Genomic DNA, 17,375 nt, shown 5'->3' with positions numbered 1-17,375 from the left:
ACGTCTCGGCCTCCCCAAAGGTCTTTTTCCCTCCGGCCTCCCAACTAACACTCCATATATTGTTATTATTGTTATTATTATTATTATTATTATTATTATTATTATTATTATCAATTTTATTTGTTTATGAACATAACAGGCAAAGCCCAATTACAATTATTATTATTATTATTATTATTATTAATTGTATTTGTTTATGAACCTAACAAAGCCCAATTACAATTATTGTTATTATTATTGTTATTATTATTAATTTTATTTGTTTATGAACATAACAGGCAAAAGCCCAATTACAATTATTATTATTATTATTATTACTATTATTATTATTACAATTATTACTATTCATGAACATAAGAGGCAAAGCCCAATTAGAATTAATAATAATAATAATAATAATAATAATAATATTATTATTATTATTATTATTATTATTATTACTACTATTATTTTTCATGAACATAAGAGGCAAAGCTCAATTACAATTATTATTATTATTATTATTATTATTATTATTATTATTATTATTATTATTATTATTATTATTATTATTGCGTTATGATGGTAGTTGTGGTAGTGGATATGGTCATAGGCCTATTAGTAATAATGTTAGACGTAAAAGTGAAGTCATTATTTTCCATGTTATGAAATGTTTGCAATATTCAATAAAGTTAGGTAACACAGGGATTTTATCCAGGAGCTCTGGTTCCCGTGTGGCATCCCTAAAAAATCTCCATCTTCATCTTATCTCTTAGCGGGTGTACTCTAAAGCAGTCTCCTATGGCCCACCCTGGGCAACGACTCTGTCTGTAAATTGGTCTACAGGACTGACTACATTCGGGTGAATGACGAAAAATCAAGTAAGTTACCTTCCATTAGCAAAAAAAAAAAAAAAAAAAAAAACTATACGCGATAGCACATTTCTGAGGGCATTAGCAGTGTTTCCTAAGATGATCAAACGCGCCATGAGAGCGTTGGGTTAGTTGCATGCACTCCGTCGGCACAGATGTATAAAATGAGTAACACTTGCACTTGTTTAAAATAATCCTTGAACTAACGCAAATATCGAAGTTGTGATGTACATCGTTAACCTTCATTATTACGAATTCCCCCATCTTGTGTCTAAGCAAACCCGTGAAATTAATCGGTGACGTAATGCCAGTTCCTGTAGCCGTGAACTGGTCATGGATGAGCACTATCTCGAAAATTACACCTACTCTTAACACGTGGAGGTTTTTGCACGACATTATTTTATGTTACCATTTAATTTTATGACCATCAGTGGTCGTTTAATCCCGCAAATGTCGCAATATCGCTTAGACATAAACATAATATAAGCATTTTTATCTTAATTGCTTCCAGAGACAAAAGCTTTTACACTCCATAATCGCAAGGCGAAATATTCATGGAGTCGTATTCCAATCGAACAAGAACTGATGATACACAATGTAATTTTATATGCTGGGATGCGTTCTGACTTACTGGTGCGCGTTTTCACTCTGACATCAAGCAGGTAAGTGAATTACGGCCTTGTTAAAGGAACTTGTAACTAATTCCAAAATGTCTAACGCACTCTGGTAATTAATTATTTGCATGGTTAATAAGTTCCGTTTTTTTTTACTGCCTCGACTCGGCAATAGGAAGAGGGCTGTTGTGTGATGCGGCGGTAGTCGCTGTCTATGACGTTTCGGGTAACTTTTCACTGCTGGCTTAAGGAGACACATATGATTTTAAAACTGCAACAATTTTCATTCAAAATTTGTGAAATTTAAAAGTCCATCTTATAGTTCTGTTTCCATGGTACCATGAGTAACGTTAGAAAAAAAACATTTTTCTCTCCTGTAGCTCTAACATGGACGTTTCAAATCAAAATATTTCAAGTGTTTACATAGTACAGAAACATCATTTTATTTTTACTTCAATTTTTATTGTACCTGAGTTTTTGAATGTACTTCACTCCCACCCCTTCTACTACTAAACTTCCACCCGTCTTCCACACAGAACCAAGAACGTATATGCAGTCAGAGTCGTACGGTCAGAGTAAACAGTACTGAGTGAGTACAGTACGTTCCAGAAATATGTTTGCGTTTTCCAGTGACGAAAGAGCTTTTAATATGTTCGCACAGGTAGTCATCCTTTTGCCTACGTCACAGTCCTGTTTCCTCACCCGCTTCTACTCGTCCTTCTATAAAGACTAGTGATTGGACTGTCTTAGCTCTTTTCTGAAAACATTAATTTCTGTTAGGAATTTTGGACGTCTACGTAATATTATACACCTGCTTAAAATAACTTAAATAAAAGGTCCTCGTTAAGAATTAACTTCATTTTATTTTTTTATTCCATTTATTTATTTTATTCCATAGATCTTACATGAGCAATGAAGCTTTAAGATGTGGAACAAGTCAAAATTCTACAATATTACAATTACAATTTTTACAAATTTTTACAGTTTTACAATTTAGTAATTTTCTACAATTTTAACAATTTTGTGCAATTTTTTACAATATTTTGGTGAGATGTAGTGAGATGAGCTGAGGTCCGAGTATTCGCCAAAATATTACCCGGCATTTGCCTTTTGGTTGGGGAAAACCTCGGAAAAACCCAACCAGGTAATCAAATCAAAGGGGTTGATGCCGATGACTCGCCATAGACCATCCGGCTTCAGTCCCACGGCTATGGAAAACCTCGGAAGAAACCAAAGACCACGTGATTTCCCCCCTTTCTACTACCCTGCGACAGAACCACTTGGACGGACAGTAGATAGCATGTCTGAGTAATTTTGTATTTTCGGATCGGGCAGAAGTAAAGGTTGAATTTACAGTAGGCCCACGTAAGGTACTCTTTTATAGAGTAGGTACAGAATTATTTCAACATGAGTTACTAGTACGAAGGGCGAAACTGGTAATTGAAATTAGGTACAATAGTCTATAGTGCGATAATATGCACAAAAGAACTGAAGCCTGTATCGAAATGAACGGTCACCATTCTCAAAATTGTGTTTAAATATCCATATTATGATTATTTTTCAATTTAACTTCATTCTCTCATTGTATGCTAATGTGCTGTAGACAGTATACCATTCACTGCGTAATAAATACGTCAGCATGAATATCTCAGTTCGTGAGTAAAACCACTTATTGTTAATATTGTACTGTATTTTGATTAAACAAAAACCTAATGAAAATTATCAAACTCAAATCGCGATATTTCCTAGTTTACGTAAATGGATGAGCTATTTCTTCCCTCCTATACCTAGTAAAGTGATTTGTTTGTATATTACGCCAGTATCGACGAACTCCAGTCGTGGAAGGGAATAGCAAACGGTGTTTCCAGTTCTCAACCGTTAATCCAAAGGTATAGTCAGGTTAATATTAGAAATGTTAGTAAAAACAAAATGATGTCCCGGTATAAACCTCCCGTCACGGCTGATAATCCCAAATACTTCTTAAAATTAAGCAATCCAGTAAATTTATTATTTTTTCCAAAGTAAAAGCTTGCCGTTACAATAAAACGAATTGTATGGATGTAATATTTTTTTAGTTGGTTATTTAACGCCGCTATATCAACCACTAGGTGAAGTAATATTAACGGGGACGTTCACATCGTCGATGTCCTCCAAGGACGGTTTAGTGTCAGTGGAACCTGAAATTAAATTAAAATGGGATCGTCTCTTTTATATTCACTGCCTAAACTTGATTTTCATTATGAATTCGAAATACAAGGTTAACTAGAAAGTTTTGACCCCTTGCGTCCGGTAATTTGCATGCGATTAAAAATTTTAAATCCTAGAATGGAATATTTCTTAAGATTCAGAACAGACTGCTTGCTTACAAAGGCCGTATTTATCAGGAGTAATGTATTCTGTTGCCAAAATAAGGTGCTTTGCCTCCTGAAATTTGCAAACCGCCAGTAAGAGAGGTATCTAATCTGTAGCGCAAATTCTGGTCAGGTTCCAGCAGATAGTGGCCGTCAGAGCCACTTACAACGTCTGGCAACCTGATTGCAGCTCTATAAAACACAACGTAAGAAATTCAGCACGATGTTAAATCTAACGTTTGTGCGATTCAAGAGTCTTGTACTACATAAGAAAGCTTCTGAGGGGACATGTCGTTAGTTAGATAAGTTTTTGCAAAGAATGTCAATGGAAAGAACTTCTTTTGAATACAACGATTTTCGTGTGATATTTCAGTTTAAAATGTAAACACAATTAAAACTACCATTCTCTTATCTGAACTCTCGTATTATGAATACATTTATCAACAGTAATCTCACTAGAGGTTTTGATTTATCTAGAGAAAATCAAAACTCGAGTGGGATTTAATTGAGTAATACACGATTAGAAGAAAATAGATAAAGATTAGAAGAAATAAAGTACTCTAATATAATAAAATATTATCCACTAAGTCACGTAAAAACGTCAGCACGTAGAGTATATAACTCGGGTTCGAGTCCCGGTGCCGGAGAGAATTTTTCTCTGTTCTAACTATCCTTCATCAAATGGTAATGCAGAATTCCTGCACGGAAATATCATATGTACTTCGGAACATCACAGTAATGTGACATTTTAGATAATGAGTTTTTCTCATAACTGTTCCTGGAGTCAATGGGGAGATTTTTACACGAACTGCGACAAATTTAACAGGCGGTTTGGGCAGTCCGTTGCGATCTGGCTGAATGACACCACTGGAGCCAATCTTCAAAAGGACGTGAGTTCGTCTCTCATTAACTTAATTACTTACTGGCTTTTAAGGAACCCGGAGGTTCATTGCCGCCCTAACATAAACCCGCCAGTGGTCCCTATTCTGAGCAAGATTAATCCAGTCTCTACCATCATATCCCTCCTCCCTCAAATCCATTTTAATATTATCCTCCCATCTACGTCTCGGTCTCCCCAAAGGTATTTTCCCCTCCGGCCTCCCAACTAACACTCTATATGCATTTCTGGATTCGTCCATACGTGCTACATGCCCTGCTCATCTCAGACGTCTGGATTTAATGTTCCTAATTATGTCAGGTGAAGAATACAATGCGTGCAGCTCTCCGTTGTGTAACTTTCTCCATTCTCCTGTAACTTCATCCCTCTTAGCCCCAAATATTTTCCTAGGAACCTTATTCTCAAACACCCTTAACCTATGTTCCTCTCTCAAAGCGAGAGTCCAAGTTTCACAACTATAAAGAACAACCGGTAATATAACTCTTTTATAAATTCTAACTTTCAGATTTTTTGACGGCAGACTGGATGATAAAAGCTTCTCAACCGAATAATATCAGGTATTTCTCATATTTAATCTGTGTTTAATTTCTTCCCGAGTATCATCTATATTTGTTACTGTTGCTCCCAGGTAAATTTCCAATTTTTATGTTTCCATTTCGTGCAATATTCTCGTCACGAGACATAATCATATACTTTGTCTTTTCGGGATTTACTTCCAAATCTATCTCTTTACTTTCTTCAAGTAAAATTCTCGTGTTTTCCCTAATCGTTTGTGGATTTTCTCCTAACATATTCACGTCATCCGCATAGACAAGCAGCTGATGTAACCCGTTCAATTCCAAACCCTCTCTGTTATCCTGAACTTTCCTAATGGCATATTCTAGAGCAAAGTTAAAAAGTAAAGGTGATAGTTTATCTCCTTGTTTCAGCCCACAGTGAATTGGAAACGCATCTGACAGAAACTGACCTATACGTATTCTGCTGTACGTTTCACTGAGACGCATTTTAATTAATCGAACTAGTTTCTTGGGAATACCAAATTCAATAAGAATACATCTCTCATTAACAGCAATAGCAAAAGTCCACTCTACACCTTTTCTTAGGTAGTGTTGCTTTTAGAGGTTAAAGTGCTGAAATTCGCGTTTATGTAACGATTCTGTTGATTATGATGATATGATGATTAGGATGAGCATCTTAATATAACAAGCTCCGTTCGAATGCACTTAATTAAACTACTCTAATGATACGATGATTACCACACTACGCATTTCTTAAGGCTGCATGTCATAGAAAGACACGTCACATGTTTACAAGTCGACAGCATGCAGCTTGTTCCAATTAGGTCGTTACCTTGTAATGATGACGCTGAAATTTGCAGAACAGTGCAGACGCTGCAGATTAGCAGACACAACGTCGCTGATGACGTCATTTTTTGTCGAATCTTTCTTTTCTCTTAATCACAGCATTCAGCTACAGTGCGGTACCTGTAAAGAAAAATACGTCAAAATTTAATTAAATTAAATTATGTATGAGTTTGTACAATTGCGTGATAGGGTAACATATACAGAAATCTGATGTTGCTGAATATCTCAAACATGATCTGAATTTATATTCAAACTATGAGGTGCATACGTATAACTTCCTTCGACACGAGAAAATGTTGTATCGTTTGAAAGATGTACCACTTTCAACGGTTTTATGTTCATCTGATTGTGCATAAAAAAGCATATTTCGATACAAAACTAACTTACTTACTGGTTTTTAAGGAACCCGGAGGTTTATTGCCGCCCCCCACATAAGCCCGCCATTGGTCCCTATCCTGAGCAGGATTAATCCAGTCTCTATCATCATATCCCACCTCCCTCAAATCCATTTTAATATTATCTTCCCATCTACGTCTCGGCCTCCCCAAAGGTCTTTTTCCCTCCGGCTTTCTAACTAACACTCGATACAAAACTAGCAGGCATATTTTCATGTTTGAAATTTGACACTTCCTAATGTTTTTTTTTTCCCCCTATAATTCTCAGATTTAATAATGATACTGATCCTATAAGATCAAAAATAGTGAAAATGATAAGTAAAACAACACTAGAACAGGTTTCTCTGGCCACCGGCGTAGCACAGACGGTAGCTCATTTGCCTATTGATCCGAGGCTTCGTCGGGCTTGAGTTCGATTCCCGCTTGGACTGATTATCTGATTGGGTTTTCTCCGAGGATTTCCCCAACCATAAAACGATATTAAAGTAATCAGTGGCTAATCCTCGGCCTCATCCCGCTAAATACTATCTCACTATCACCAATTTCATGAACACTAAATGACCCAGTAGTTGATATAGCATCATTAAATAACGAACTGGAAAGGCAACTGAGTTTTCATTTCCGGCATATTGGATGTGACATCACATATGAATTTGGCGTGGACATCGAAATAAAATTAAATAAGTTTCAGGCACTTTGTGGGATCGAGGAAATCGTTGACCTGAAGTTCCTATACAAAGTATGGGAAAACATTCCTCCTTTTCCTGTACTCCTTTTCATGCGACTTAGTTCATTGAAATCGAAGCTTTTTTGCCTCCCAGAAGAACACGAACCATTTGTACGTAAGCAACGTTGCCTAATTGTAATCTTAAGAGTCAGGTCGTCTGTCCATCTAGTCGCCTGTCTCCCTACATTCTTCTGGCAGATTCTTTGATTCCAAGCAGTGAGTAGATGCATACACCTCTTGAAGTCTCAGCATACCACATGTCCTGTCCATCTCCATTTGAGGTTTCTAGCGACGATCTTTCCATGCTGGATCGTTGTTATACTTATAGTTATTATTTCATTCCGTTGTCGGTCTTTTATACTAATGCCCAGTATTTTCTACTCCATCTTTCTTTGGCAAATTGATGTTACTTCTCTATCTTTCCCTGTTGGGAACTGTAGTTGAGGATTGGGAGTATACACGTTCCAATGACAGTTTTTTGAGACCAATGTGTAATATTCTGTCCTGAAACATGATTTATAAACTCAAACACTTTTTCCGCTTAGCGAAGATGCGTCTTGAGATTTATTTCCGGGTTGAGTTATTAACGGAAACAATTAGTCCTAAATACGTTAATTTCATTAAAAGATGTTTGGTGTAGTGCATATGGTTCAATGCTATAAAATATTCACAGACATTTGGTATATTATATTTGGTACAATGCATATGATCCAACAATAAAAACGTCCAGAGATATTTGGTACAATACATATGGTCGGTACAGTATATTTGGTACAATGCATATGGTCCAATAAAAAAGTCTAAAGATATTTGTTACAATATATTTGTTCTTTTGACGAGCCAGTTCAGAAGGGAAACAACTCAAAATTTAAGGGTTTGAGAAAACTGCATTTTAAAGCTTCATGTTGCGGTGAAAAATCCAATTAACACACACTAATATCGAAGTTATAGTATATGTAAATTTATTTTCATCTTATTTAAGCAATATAAAATTCATAATCAATTTAGTAGTATTCAAAATGTAAAATTAGGTGTGTCACAATGTACTGTTTTAGGGCAAATTGTATTTTTAATATATGCACTATACATGAAAATGACAAAATGACAGTACCCATTATGATGTAACATTCGCTTCTCTTTGTGTGAAACAAATTATTTCTCCCATGTTATTTATGACTTAAAATTTCGTTTGTGAAACTCATTGAAACTGCAAACTTATATTTGTGTTTGTTGCCGACTTACAGTCAATTGGAGACAATACAACAATCAGTATGCTTATCACATATTACATATTTATCAAAAAAAAAATTAAACCCAGTATCCTTGACCGTTATCAACATTAGACCATATGGATTATATCAAATATAACCATTGAAGCAAATATCCGTTACCTTTTTCAACATTAGATTATATGGATTGTACCAAATATCCTGGACCTTTTTCAACATTAGACCATATGAATTGTACCAAATATCCTGGACCTTTTTCAACATTAGACTATATGAATTGTACCAAATATCCTGGACCTTTTTCAACATTAGACCATATGAATTGTACCAAATATCCTGGACCTTTTTCAACATTAGACCATATGAATTGTACCAAATATCCTGGACCTTTTTCAACATTAGACTATATGAATTGTACCAAATATCCTGGACCTTTTTCAACATTAGACCATATGAATTGTACCAAATATCCTGGACCTTTTTCAACATTAGACTATATGAATTGTACCAAATATCCTGGACCTTTTTCAACATTAGACTATATGAATTGTACCAAATATCCTGGACTTTTTTCAACATTAGACCATATGAATTGTACCAAATATCCTGGACCTTTTTCAACATTAGACCATATGAATTGTACCAAATATCCTGGACCTTCTTCAACGTTAGACCATATTATGGATTTTACCAAATGTCACTGGAATTTTCTGTCCGTACCAAATGTCAATGGACCATTACTAGGCTACTATCGGACGATATGGATTGTACCAAAATCCCGGACCTTCTTCAACATTGAACCATATTATGATTTGTACCAAATATCACTGGAATTTTCGTCTGTACCAAATGTCAATGGACCATTACTACTGTCTGGTGATGTGGATTGTACCAAATGTCCGATAATCGTGAATTTTTCTCTGTACCTATTTTACTTTGACTCAAATTATCGTTATATTCTCTTCCTGACTGTTAACGTGATAATAGTGGCCTATATGAAAATATTTAAGATTGGTTCAAAGCTGTCCTTAAAATGAGAATTGTACTTGCACAAAGGAACACGGAATGGATAAAGAAGAACGAAACGAATATGGCAATTTATTTCACTTCTTCTTACGTACACGAACTAACTATCATGCATTCGCGTTTTATTCTCTTGGCGGACACTTCACACGTAAAAATACAAGCTGGTACCCATTAACTTAGACTTATACCTTGAATAGTTGTGTCACTTCATGAATTTGCAGTGTGTCAACAGGATCGGGGCGTTTGATAAATATTTTGCCCATTAAATTTGGCGAAGGTGCATGTAGCGAATTGCCGAATGCGCTAATGGTTACAAGGCAATGAATATATAAGCAGGACAAGTATGTGCTGACCTCCCACACGACCCGCGCAGCAGGGTATGTCCTACTGAGGATGTAAATCCTCACTTGTCCCTTGACCGCGTGCACGTGAGCTTATAATTTACTCCCGCTGTAACTACTTCATCGCTTAAATCTAATGCTTTATATAGATTAATCGTAATTCCTTTGGCGATAAATATGTATCATGTTGTTGGTGCTATTCAAAAAACAAGCTTGCTTTGCCACTATAAATCGTCTCTACTAAGTTTACAAGTAGAAGAGCAAACAGTGCTGTTTTCGTCATGTTTTCACAGCATGAGCCCATTGAGGTGGTACATGACTCCAGGAAATTGATTACAATTTATTCTGTAGTCATATTTAACAATACTGGACTAAGAACATTTTCTTTTGGTTGTAACAAGTATAGAGAAATTGCATCTTCATATTAGAAGTAGTCAAGTAATTTCGTATGATAGCAAAGTAGTGAATAATTTTTCATAATCTAATGCAGTTCACACATGTGGAGTAACGGTTAGCGCGTCTGGCCCTGAAACCAGGTGGCCCGGGTTCAATTGCCGTTCGGGGCAAGTTACCTGGTTGAGGTTTTTTCAGGGGTTTATCCTCAACCCAATATGAGCAAATGCTGGGTAACTTTCGGTGCTGGACCCGGGACTCATTTCACCAGCATTATCACCTTCATCCCATTCAGACGCTAAATCTGTAGTGCTCGGGAAAAGTGACACAAGTCAGTTTCCACAAACCTTTTTTGATAATTTATTGACAACTTACGGAACATCTGTTCACTTGGAAAAACATACATAGGTATTCCTGCCATTACAATAATTCATACAGAAAAAAATCAAATCGACATAAACCAGGGTAAGTTGTCAATAAATTATCGAATAAGGTTTGTGAAAACTGACTTATGTCACTTTTCCCGAGCACTGCAGAAATAACCTAAGGTGTTGATAAAGCGTCGTAAAATAACCTACTAAAATAAATAAAAAATAATCTAATGCAAACAAATTAAACATGTTATCCCAACGTAAGTGTTAGTCAATTATTATTCCGAGAGACTTAACTTGAGGAGATTCATTTACAATAGGACACTTACATGACTTTAACTTAATAAATGAAGTCAACGAAAATATTATCGGAAAACATTATTTGACTTTCTTGTGTTAAATGTTACATTATCTCGTTAACATGTTTCAGCCTGCTATTGGCCATCTTCAGAACTGGTTGTTGCTGGTCTTCTCGCCTTTTGTTTGAATTTCCTGTGAGGGTGTGTATGTGTAGTGTAATGTGGAGTCAAAGAGTATGTGTGTTCTGAAATTGAGTTGTATGTTGAGAATTTCATTTGGATATGTTTTTGTGTGTCTATATATTTCGTATTCAAAAACACATTGAAATGAAATTCTCAACACACAACTCAATTTCAGAACACATACACTCTTTGACTCCACATTACACTACACAAACACACCCTCACAGGAAACACAAACAGGCACCAAGACCAACAGTAAACAGTTCTGAAGATGGCCAATAGGAGGCTGAAACGTGTTAACGAGGTAATGTAACATTTAACACAAGAAAGTCAAATAATACGTTTTCCGAAGTGATATAGTGTTAAAAGTAGTGTAATCAAGATGTATAATAAAAACATTGTAGTGTTAACGCGCCCCAGGATAACAGAGAGGGTTTGGAATTGAACGGGTTACATCAGCTGCTTGTCTATGCGGATGACGTGAATATGTTAGGAGAAAATCCACAAACGATTAGGGAAAATACTGGAATTTTACTGGAAGCAAGTAAAGAGATAGGTTTGGAAGTAAATCCCGAAAAGACAAAGTATGTGATTATGTCTCGTGACGAGAATATTGTACTCAATGGAAATATAAAAATTGGAAATTTATCTTTTGAAGAGGTGGAGAAGTTCAAATATCTGGGAGCAACAGTAACAAATATAAATGATACTCGGGAGGAAATTAAACACAGAATAAATATGGGAAATGCCTGTTATTATTCGGTTGAGAAGCTTTTATCATCCAGTCTGCTATCAAAACATCTGAAAGTTAGAATTTATAAAAAAGTTATATTACCGGTTGTTCTGTATGGTTATGAAACTTGGACTCTCACTTTGAGAGAGGAACAGAGATTAAGGGTGTTTGAGAATAAGGTGCTTAGGAAAATATTTGGTGCTAAGAGAGATGAAGTTACAGGAGAACGGAGAAAGTTACACAACACAGAACTGCACGCATTGTATTCTTCACCTGACATAATTAGGAACATTAAATCCAGACGTTTGAGATGGGCAGGGCATGTAGCACGTATTGGCGAATCCAGAAATGCATATAGAGTGTTAGTTGGGCGGCCGGAGGGAAAAAGACCTTTGGGGAGGCCGAGACGTAGATGGGAAGATAATATTAAAATGGATTTGAGGGCGGTGGGATATGATGATAGAGAATGGATTAATCATGCTCAGGATAGGGACCAATGGCGGGCTTATGTTAGGGCGACAATGAACCTCCGGGTTCCTTAAAAGCCAGTAAGTAAGTAAGTAAGTAAGTAAGTAAGTGTTAACGCACCTTATACGTAGGTACGTACCATAATTATTACTTACCAGACATTAAAGATTTAAATTTTATGTGGCGAACAGTAGCCTTTAAGCACAATGAACTTGAAGAGGATTATGTCAGACTTAACGTTATCATCATATTTTTAACATTCTGTTCAGCGAAGTCTCGACGTCCGTCGTGTCGTCTACTGTGCAGTAATTACGGTTGTGAATGGATAGATAGTAAGCATTCCAGCAGTTGAGGAGGATATTAATGTCATTCCTAATATACAACACAGCTCAGGTGAATGTAGTAGATTTTGCGTATTGGAAGCAGTCAAATAAAGTGATTTCTTCTTGGCTGGTGTCCAAAACAAACCTGCTTGTTGTTATTTATAATATAATTTTTAAAAGAATGCGAGACACGCAAAAAAAAAAAAAACATGTAGCATGCAAAATCATTGAGCTGTGTGAAGTGTAAATCAGTAACGAGAAGAGTTACTACAGTTCCCAGAGCAACTGCGCCTCTGCACAATGCGGGTTAGTTGTGTTTCGTAAGGTCATTACCATAAACACACCCCGTGGTTGGAATACATGGTAATGCAAATAGTATTTTATTGTTCATAATGTTACTGCTGTCTTAAACAGGTTTTAAATCTATCCCAGCATTATAAAATATAACTCTTTTCCAAAATTATTTAACAATGACGATGATTATTTCATTAAAATTACACTGAAAATTAATAATAGCGTTGACATATAGGCCTAAAGTAGATGCACTCTTATACTCGTATGGCGTATTAAAACAGCGATGTTAACTGTACGACCCTGTTCATTAGAACTTTTATCTTGTTTTGATGAATACTATCATCCCTCAAAATACTGAATACTTTTTTTTTAACATCCTGTATATGTACATGTATATATAGTCCGGATCAGCTTACTTAATACCGTAAGGGTGAAACCTAACGATTTTTCCCCATTACTACATATGCTAGTGGATTATGGTGATTTTCTAGTTTGAAGGTTGAATTTTCTTTTGCCAATTTCGTTTCGAATTTCGATACTGAGAAATACTATAACTGGTAGTGATTTTCTGACTGTTATGTTGGCAGCAGGAACAGCTGTTGTCGGCAGTGCAAATTTTGAAAATTCAAATTGTTCTAGATTTCTGAGCAGATTACTGGAAGCTAGTGAAATTCGAACATACTAACAATTAATTAATATCAGTATTACATTAATACATAGTCCTAACAGTTACTTTATGTGTTGCGTTGTGGTTACAATTCAAGATTATAGTCAGATAAGTGCAAATAAATTAACATATGGTGTGATACATGCACTTGGGTGAACGAGAGAAAATGCGCACGGAGACACCAATTATAATTAGAATAGCAAAATTATTAGGAGTAAGTAAGTATTGTTAAGCATACATTTCAAACTGGCATTCGGTTTTCGGAGTTTGTACTGATCATTTCACGTGATCAAACAAAATACATTTTTAGGTTAGGTCATTTCACGTGATCAAATAAAATACATTTTTATGTTAGGTCTCGTGAATTGTAAACTGTTTAGTCAAAGCAATGAATTTCATTTTGTCAGACAAAATACATTTTCATATTAGATCATATTAATCTACTAATTTCCAACATAATGTGCGAGAGGTCCTGGAGGAAAATACAGGCTCACTCTTTTACAAATTATTGAACCATTTAGAAAATACCTCCCAACATAAAGATGAGATGTAGTAAATAAATAAATAAGCAAGACATCGTTATTATTATTATTATTATTAATTATTATTATTATTACTACTATTATTATTGTACATGGCATTGTGATACTACACTCTTTTGTGATATCTGGTATTAGTTATACATCATGAGTACACAACTTCTAACACTGTATCACTTCGGAATATGTATTATATGACTTTCTTGTATTAAATTCTATCATACCTGGTTTACATGTTTCGACCTATTATGGGTCATCCTCATAAATAATTAAATAAATCAATAAATAAATAAATAAATAAATAAATAAATAAATAAATAAATAAATAAATCTATATTAATAATAAATCTGTAGCCTAAATTTTTCTGGTAATTTTCGATTTTCCAAAAATAATTGGCCCTAACATATACAATTAACCACCCTGAAACCGAAAAACGCTTTTTTGACATTTTTGTTTGTATGTCTGTCTGTCTGTCTGTATGTTTGTTACCTTTTCACGCGATAATGGCTGAACGGATTTCGATGAAAATTGGAATATAAATTAAGTTCGTTGTAACTTAGATTTTAGGCTATATGGCATTCAAAATACATTATTTAAAAGGGGGGTTATAAGGGGGCCTGAATTAAATAAATCGAAATAACTCGCTTATTATTGATTTTTGTGAAAAATGTTACATAACAAACGTTTCTTTACAAATAATTTCCGATAAGTTTTATTCCTTGAAAAAGTTTGATAGGACTGATATTTAATGAGATAAATGAGTTTTAAAATTAAAATAACTGCCATCTAAGGCCGTGTGATGAATTAAAAAACAAATGACTTCGTCTATAAGGGGCCTTGGACAGCAACAATCGAAAGCTATGAAAGATAGCCTACAGATAATGTTTCTGTGTTTCTATGAAGTAATATCAGAAGCTAAATTAACAGATTTGTATAATTAATTATTAATTCACCATTGGAAAGTGTAGTTTCTCTAGGTGGACATAATGCTATAATGTTATTACAGTAACTTGTGAGTGAATCGAGGACAGATAAGATTAAAATAGCTTCTTATGCACAGAAAACTTGATAGGCTATTCTGTACATTCGTTTCCCGTATTTCCTAAAATAATTTTTATAACCAAATGAGTGGTCTCTGGATCAAAATGATCGCATTTTAATTATGCAAATACAATTTAAATTAAGTAATATAATAAACGATTTATCCTTATATCAAACACGAATGTTCCCTGGATCAAATGTCCTATTTTAATTATGTAATTACTTTATATTTATCTCTAACGGGTGCAGCGGAGTGCACGGGTACGGCTAGTAAATAAATAAATTGCTGTATTTACAGCTATTGTTCTTCGGCCTTGAAAGTGACAATTCGCTTACAGAAACTTGTTGCTAGGGAAATCATACTTCATAACATAAATTTTTAATTACAAACTGCCTCCCCCATTGAGAGTAGCCCTTACGGACTCATTATATTCTCAAAAAATATATACATATGTAAACACATAATTAAAAAAGAAGAAACAGAGAAAAGGGCATGAAAAATTACAATTGCTATTAATGTGGCACCATGTGATTAATCAGTATTTGACAGAATTTTTTAACACAATTGTCACAATGTCATCCCTCAGAGATGTTTTCAGAGCATATTTCCGTCGAAATTCTTCGAAAAAAAGTTGGTATAGTCCCTCGAGCACCTATGAGCAAGCCGAATACCTCAAAGTGAATTAAGATATATTACAACTTTAAATAGTTGAGTAGGCTCATAGATCGACTTCTTCACATGGTGGACCTCGGCTGACTGATGACATCTTATTTCAAAACGTATCGTGGGGTCCACAATGATGCCCTGTTTAGTGTTAGCTTTGTACGCTAAAATATCTATTCGTCTCGTTGACCCATTTTCAGCTAGACAGGAGATTTCTTCTTCTACTATCCAGCCCTTATTTCTTAATGCGGCAGCAATTTTGGATCTTATAAAATGATGTCTAGAGTTCCTCAGGAGCAATTCCTGCTCACAGAATCCCAAGACGTGTGCTAAAGTTTCAATCTCCGGGCAGTCATGCCTGCACCGGCTACCGTCAAGAGATCTGCTGGGAATGAAACGAACGGCCGCTAAATTTGCTGTCATTTTCAGGCTAGATACCATTCACTAATAAATAGACCAATTACACTGCACTTCTTGTTAGCTAGTTACCATTACAGTGCAGTTTTTCGAAGGCTTTGGAATAATATTGCTCTAAATTTTCAATGGAAAATATATTGTATTTGCAATTTTAAAAATATGATCGTATAAAAAATGTTGTACAATACACGTTTGTGAAGTGCATTACAAAATCTCGGAAATTTTTTCCTCGATTTTGTAAAAACCACTTTCCAACCTTGTATCGTAATATATTATTTGTTTTCTCAAATTTGTAAACGAATAAGATGGATGGATGTAGGAAATAATTCGCTTTTGCTCTCAGCTCGTAATGTAATGCGAAGTACAGACGTTCACAAGAATGTTCTTTATTCGTCAACATCTGTATGACACATTACAGACATATTAACACCATTGTATTCCACCTTTTCTATTACAAGTTAATGTGATAATTGCAGCATGCATGCATATGCATGCGCTGTAATAATTCATACGAAGGAGTGCGTGGAAAACTACGCCTCTCTTTTACAGTTACACCTTTGACTCAAAATGATGTCATTTGTGACCAACAGTATAGAAATTCTAAACAGATATTGTCTTCCTATTTCAAATGCCACAGGGTAAAGACTTCTGTATCCTCATTAGGAAAAACCGTGGCAATGACCTTAGTATTACGTCATTAGTTAACCTCGAAACAAGCTTTAATTATTTAAGTCGTTTTCCGTTGCTCATGTAGAATCATAATATCGATTATCTCGTTTGAATATTCATGATCGGTAAATTTGCAAACTTAAAACGAGACTGCAATAATTGTTAACACGCTATAACACAATTAGAACACAAGTTTGTTGAAGAACTTGTAAAGTAATTATTTATTGCGTGTGACGAAGGAAGGGATGATTTATTTAGAGTCGGAATGCATGTTTAATAATGTGCACGAGCCATTTAAAAAGAAGTTTCATATTTTCTGTCGAGTTAGAACAGGATCAGAAAACTTAATAATTTGTTCATAAGTAAGACTTCGTGAATCTTCATCTTAGATAATAACCAGCTTCATTTTTAAGTTTAACGCGTTCCTCTGTTTTGGAACAGGTTACTCTCTCTGGAATTTATTGTTGTAGTTCATTTTATTCATAGAAGGCGAATATTATTTCTATACTTCCAAAAG

The 17,375-nt window shown here is 35.0% G+C and overlaps 1 protein-coding gene across 2 annotated transcripts in view; it reads right to left on the bottom strand.

Moving 5' to 3' along the window:
* Positions 1-17,375, bottom strand: part of LOC138701726 (collagen alpha-1(I) chain-like) — a 265,178-nt gene that overhangs the window by 43,127 nt on the left and 204,676 nt on the right. For both annotated transcript variants that reach the window (XM_069828932.1, XM_069828933.1), the window contains one exon: positions 6,065-6,198. In XM_069828932.1, the coding sequence (XP_069685033.1) occupies positions 6,065-6,143 (79 nt within the window). In that variant the 5' untranslated portion in view covers positions 6,144-6,198. The remainder of the gene's footprint in view (positions 1-6,064; positions 6,199-17,375) is intronic.

This window comes from Periplaneta americana, chromosome 6 (genome assembly GCF_040183065.1).
Source record: "Periplaneta americana isolate PAMFEO1 chromosome 6, P.americana_PAMFEO1_priV1, whole genome shotgun sequence".
Lineage (NCBI taxonomy): Eukaryota > Metazoa > Arthropoda > Insecta > Blattodea > Blattidae > Periplaneta > Periplaneta americana.
The sequence above is the reverse complement of the archived record's forward strand: the minus strand, read 5'-3'. Positions and strand labels throughout refer to the sequence as shown.